General features: G+C 35.3%; 1 protein-coding gene across 1 annotated transcript; it reads right to left on the minus strand.

Moving 5' to 3' along the window:
- Positions 1-232: 232 nt before the first annotated feature.
- On the minus strand, positions 233-6153 carry LOC106292860 (nuclear transcription factor Y subunit B-9-like). Its single transcript, XM_013728528.1, has 2 exons — positions 6102-6153; positions 233-885 (listed from the first exon to the last, which is right to left on the minus strand). Exons 1-2 carry the CDS (start codon positions 6151-6153, stop codon positions 233-235), a joined length of 705 nt encoding a protein of 234 aa, XP_013583982.1.
- Between the last annotated feature and the right edge of the window lie 428 nt (positions 6154-6581).

A 6581-nucleotide genomic window follows, 5' to 3' on the forward strand; every position in this document is an offset into this window, starting at 1 on the left:
CTTGTTAGCTTCATTCATATCTGTTTTAATTTGTAAAAAATATCCTAACGAATCTTTTATGTCTTGCCAATTGAACTCTTCGTTTGCATATATAAATTAATTCACAAAAAATGTCGACATAGAAGTTTGAAAATCAACATTTTATTTCAGGACGCAACAAATAGAAATGTTTGGTAAGACATAATTATTCAATAAACAGACATGCATGCAGAAAATAATGAAATTGTTATCTTCACTTATACTGACCATACTGGTCAAAAACCGGCATTCCATCCATAGAAGACGAAGATCCACCACAACCATCGGATCCATCTTGACCCGATCCGTTTTGGTAGTACCGACCCCCACCCATAACCGTAGACTGATCCAACATACCGTAACCATAATGACCAGGGTGTGGTGGGCCTTGAGGTGGGCCGTGAAAACCAAAACCATTTCCTCCAAAGGCCGGTTTAAACGACGATGACTCTCCTCTAAGTGAACACCCACGATCAGACTCGAACTCACGGTACCGGTTAATGAACAAGTTGAGTGGTCCAACGTAGTCATCGAACCCAAGCTTGCTCATAGCCCAAAGGATGTCTTCAGCAGTTATGGTCTTGCGTTGCTCACGTTGGCAACGCTCGTTAGCTTCACCGGTCACGAAGCTGATGTACTCTGAGACGCATTCTTGGATCGTTTCTTTGGCGTCATCAGAGATTTTGGCGTGCGGCGGTAACGTCCGACGCATGATCCTTATGACGTTAGCGATTGGCATGTATTGGTCTTGTTCACGAGCCATGCATGGTTGTTGCTTCTCCACGTTACTCTTGTTCTTGTCGTCGCAGGCAATGAGGTTGCCGATCGCTGCCGGGATTGAGTTATTTTGATGGTCCATGTTCAATCCTGTTTCATAAATAATTTTTTTTTTTTTTTGAAAAAGGGCTTCATAAATAATTTTAAGTTAAAATAAAAATAAGTAGCAAGAAAAGCAAAGAAAATTAAAGTTTTTCAAATAGTAAAAAGCGAGGATTAATAAGGGTATCCCAACACCACTCTATTTTTCAATGTAAAATAGAGTTAGAGTAAAAATACTTCAATGGTATTTTATTTCCCACTTTATAATAGAGTGGAAAATAGTTTTACTTCAAATATAGAATAACTTGTTTTTTTTGTTCATCAAATTATTATTTTATTTTAAAATAAAATACCATTAGAACAAATAAAAGTCATTGGAGATCGCTTAACAAGTAAAACTACGCGCTAGTGACAGACCACTGTTCAAACTGTTGTGGTACGTTCATATTTATAGAACGAAAATTAAAAGTCAAAAGGATATTTTGCTCTTCTCGAAATAAAGTCATTGAAGGTTCCCAATGGTTTTTTTTTTGAAAAACACAAAGGATACAGTTAATGACGGTGGTTTTGCTGGTGGTAACATCTAAAAGCAGTGAGTTTGTAGAATGAATTGACGTATAGTTGAATGTCTTAATTTGAGTACGTATATCTGTTAAGTAACGGAGTTCAAGTGTATTTAGAATTTATTTTATTTTATTTTTGGCTGAAAAGAGTATTTAGATTTGCATAGAATATCTTATACAATAAAGGAGAGTTGTCTCTTTCCTCATTCTTCCACGTCACCATCTAGCATGGTGCATTTCAAGCCACGTGGCATCTCCTTTGAGATTTTCTAATTCGTTGACGAGATTTTAATTGTCGCCCATTAAAACACATTAAACCAATCACGACTAAAATAATACGACACTTTATGCGCAACCCATTAAGGGCCCACCTATGTTCTCTAAGTCTTCGTCTTCTCGGTTGCTCAATTTTACTGTGCCGATGAGTGTTCCTCTTGCGAACGTTACTGGTTTTAATTGAATCAGACTTAAAGTGATTACATTAACTTCCTCAGGTCATTTAACCCACTACGTCTACGTCAAAGACCCCTCTCCACCACCGATTTGATAATCCCTAAATCCTGATACTATAAATAAGTCGTGAAGCCCTCTCCAAATCTCACTGCTTCATCATATGCATGTGATTGTTTTGTTGCAAACTTTGATTGCGACAATGGTTACCTCTCCGATAATCTTTTCCGATTTTAACATCGTCCGTGTTCTTCAGCCGGTTACTAGGCGTCTCCGTTATTGAGAGGCAGGCAACGTCAAGAACGGAGAAAGCTTATGGGGTTGACATGCTACTCCTTGATGAAAGGGTATGTTCCCTCAGTTTCCTTCGCATATCCCTTTGTATTCTTAGATGCTCACCTTACTTAACTTGGCACCGTTGTTCATATCTCTGCCTCTTCACTAGGCACATCTCCAAGGTTCATAACTGTCCATCGTCTGAATACGTTCAAACATCTCCTGAAAAAGGTTTTGATGTCACCAGAAGCAACAACCTCTTCAAACTTACAGATTCATCTGTAGTTATTTGATTCACTAACATCACTAAATATTTTGAACTGACGGTGGGACCATCTCCAATACTGACAGAGCTCTTTACGTTCCGCAGTGTGTTCAAATAATGGTTTTGTCAAATACAAACACTGAGTTGCCCGGTATGTTTCATAACTTGCATTCCTGCGATTCGTTTTTAGGGTTAAAATAACCAAGTCCATCTAATTTTCTCTTGCAGACATCATAGGGGTGGTTATCCTCATCAAGACTACTTCCACTGACCTTTCCCAAACAACTCAGCGAATTATGTCAAACATTCATATTAATGGGTCCATCCACTGTCTCAGAACTAATAAGCTCTTTTCAAATTATTTACAATGGTTTTCGATAATATAATGTTAATATTAAACAATCCTCATCTGCATATGTCCATCTGTCTGATCTATTTCAGTTGGTTTTCTTCTCAGGTCTGCAACTGTCTACCTCAGTGTTTTTGATGTCCAGGTGAGCCTTCACCAAAAGTTAGACATGTTGGTTGGGTGTGGAGCCAAAGGTCATTCTTGCCACCAACATTAATCCCAAATTTGTTGGAGGTCAGTACCTTCTCCCCTCCATCTCTGTTTGAAACATGTGGCTGGAAAAATAGCCTTATACTAACGACGCTATACATGTAAAAATAGACACATGCATGCCAGGCCTTCTTAGCTAGGTAGGTGGGGAGAAAATGATCTTCAAGCTCAAAACCAATGAAATTTGCAAGTTGATCGATGTTGACTTAACCAACTTGGGTGAGGGCGGAGGTAAATGCTCCAAAAGTTTTACAAAATATGGTGGCGTAAAGGAACTCGAGTCTCTAATGGTGTCGGAGCTAAACACATACGTCGTCAATTTTCCTCCGCATGTACAATCCCTTCATGCTACCTTCTCTCTATATGTCACAAAACTATTGCATTACTGAAGGGCCTAGCTTCATCTCATAACAAAAATTTGAGTTTCTCTGCAAGTGCAAATTTGATGGCATAGAAACCACTAATAGATCATGTTTCTGGCTACATGTGCTCTGATGGTGAGAAGCGATTTGCAACTCACACTAATACCACCTGTGGTGCCGGACCAGTGATCCACTCGCCTCCACTGAATGAAACCACAACAGCTGCACAAGCTACTGTTGGCGAGAGCTCGGTAACATAACCACATGTTGCAGTGGCGGAGTAGGCACTTAATAAACCACGCGAGGCTAGCTGCTGTAGTAACCTATATAAAGAGTTTCCTGCATTTTATTGAGTTTGATTTGGGTTGTCTTTTTGTTAAACAATATTAATTTTAATTTTCTTCTTTGTACCGATATTTGATTTTACATTTTTCTCTGCAATTTATTTAACCAATAAAAGCATATGCATATTTCAACTTTAAGGACCCCGTATTGATAATGAAAAAGAAAATACACGTTCTGTTATTGTAGCTATTTTAAATACATTAACTATTTGGTTTTAATAAACCCAAAAAAATAACCACTTACAATTACAAACCCCTTTACAAGGCTGAAACAACACCAGTTTGTAGCACATCTCCATAGTGAACGTCTAATATATGTTTACAATGTGCATTGTTTCATAAGTATCATTGTAATAAACTTATGGCACATGAATTGACATTCAGACTTTCTAGACATAGGTCACATGACACGTAAAACAGAGCATCCCACCGAGAGAAATACTGTTAAAATGAAGAACGTATTCATTACACATATTACGGATGGAACACATTCTCTCATGGGCCACCGTTTCCTATTTCGACTTTCTTTAAATATAAGTGATGAACATGATAATTATTCCACAGTATCCAACTAGAGAATAGATGCTACATATACACACAGTTTAATATTAGTAACTTAATCCAGAACAATTCATTGAAATACCACTTCAAACCGTTACAAATAATATTAAGATACTTCAACTTTCACGACGGCCCAAGCAGCCAATTCCCACTAATTATATATCATTATCCACAGAACATGACAAAAGCAAACATGAAATCAGCGGCAAACGCACACACACAAACAAGCAGCTAATGGCTTTGTGAAAGTAACAACCAGTTTTGATGTACTCACGAATATTTTTCCTGTCACTTTTTCTTCTGAAAGTAATTCTTTAAGAAATTAGGGTCCAAATTTGTTAAATATAGCTATAATTTTGGAGAAAAAAATCTAAGCCAGGGTCCATAATTTACATAAGACGGGCCTGCTGTCATCATATTGTTTTCCTCAATAACTCTTACAGAGATGTTGTTAGAAGAATATATACTAATATATTTCATAACAAATGCGCAACTGTCATTAAAACGAGAGCAAATTTACATCACCCATATGATGAGCTCCAATAGCACTAACTAAAATTTTCATCTACTGGAAAAAAATCTTAAGGCACTTCTGAACAAAACACCTCTCAAGCGTATGTCTGATACGCCCAACCAAGTTATAGACAAGTAACATATTTTAAATACTTAACATTTTTACCAAAAAAAAAAGTAACATATTTTACTTTACTTTACCATAAAACGAAACGGAGCCACAGGTTCATCGTAGTTGTATTTTCATTTATGAGCTGCATAAGTTATATATTTGGACAGCTTCGTCAGTGGACACATATTTTTAAAAACACAAAGTATTTTTCAAAATTTAAGAAATCCAATATTCAAAAATTTCCTTAACTAAATATACCATGCCTTCTAATCTGACCAAAAAAGTGTTTAAAACAATATTGTGGAACCACAAACAAACATAAAACACACAATTAAAAAATATATTAAAATACTACACATATAATTTCATGCAAATGCAAAAAAACGTATTTCCATTAAAAATATAACTGAAATGAATACTGAAAATAAATTAGTACAATGTCATAAAATATAGTTGATAACAAATAAAAATCCAAACATGTAAGAATTATAAACAAAGTTCAAATGTTGACAAAACAATATATATGATCTGATTAGAAAAAAAAATTATATTTATTCTATTCATGACTTTAAAATATTTTTTCAATTTTTTCATAAAATTAAAATACATTTTAATATACAATAATTTTAATGTAACTCATGCGGGCGGGCCAACCCCTAGTTTCCAAATAAAGGTGGAGAAACGAGATTTTTTTTTTTTTTTTTTGAAGATGAGAAACGAGATTTTCGTTTTGAAACGAAAAGAAAAAAACAAAAACGCAGACGTTACAGCAAACAAACTGCTAAATAAAAGATTATAACAAATTTAAAATTCCTTTAATATAAACTTCGATTATGAGCGACTCTTTATTTCTAAGAAGGCGAAATCCAAATCTGGTAAATAGGAAAAAAGTGAAACTCAAAACATTCCTTGTGCATGCACCGGTACATTTAAAGGACACGTATATATGATCCGCCATTGAAGGATGTTAAAAATACAAAGCATGAAATATCTGAATATGAAGCATTGGTTCATGCTCGGATGTATATATGAATACGCAAGTAGATTAGACATATACATATATCAAAGTCATTCATGCATGCATATATATAAGCATCTTCCTCATACCTATAAAAATTCTAATTATTTTTAAGACCAAAATCTCTATTATATCAAGAAGACATAACAATCTCTACTTCTTTCTTGTAAAAAGAGAAAAATCACAAAAAGACATGCATGCACGTACATATATAAATAGGCATTTCTTATTTGATTATTACCAGAGTTGGAGTTGGGGAGTTGATAGTGAGATAGAGGAACTCCACGTTCCATTGATTCTCTGCCAAGTCTTTTTTTGGGGTTCTTTAGAAAAAAATATTTGAATGATTTGTTGAATGCAGTGAGAGGTTGATGGCTTAATGGTTTTATAGAGAGATGATACAAATGGCGAAGGAGGCGGTTCTTACGAGGTCTCTATATCTCTCTATCGCCCATTGGCTGATTTTATTGGCTAGGGGTCAGTCAAACTAACCCCACTGCTCTTCTCTCATTGGTTTTTAATTTCACTTATCACCAAAGTTAAGAGTGTTTGGAAACAAATTAAAAGAAAAAGATTATAAGGCTCAGTTCTAATAGTTGTTTACATACTTTCTAATACATTCATAATCAATAGGCATGGCCAATTGGATATCCAAAATTTTAGTATAAGTGATATGTTTCATTCGAATCAAATAGTTAAGTTTATGATCCGTTTCAATCCA

This window comes from Brassica oleracea, chromosome C5 (assembly GCF_000695525.1).
Source record: "Brassica oleracea var. oleracea cultivar TO1000 chromosome C5, BOL, whole genome shotgun sequence".
NCBI classification, from domain to species: Eukaryota; Viridiplantae; Streptophyta; class Magnoliopsida; order Brassicales; family Brassicaceae; genus Brassica; species Brassica oleracea.

What these genes read in the sequence shown, in the direction of transcription:
- LOC106292860 (XM_013728528.1), bottom strand. Translation starts at nt 6,153, where the DNA reads ATGGAACGTGGAGTTCCTCTATCTCACTATCAACTCCCCAACTCCAAC. An exon ending in ACTCCCCAACTCCAACTCTG is followed by an intron (nt 886 to 6,101) that starts GTAATAATCAAA and finishes TTTATGAAACAG; the next exon opens with GATTGAACATGGACCATCAA.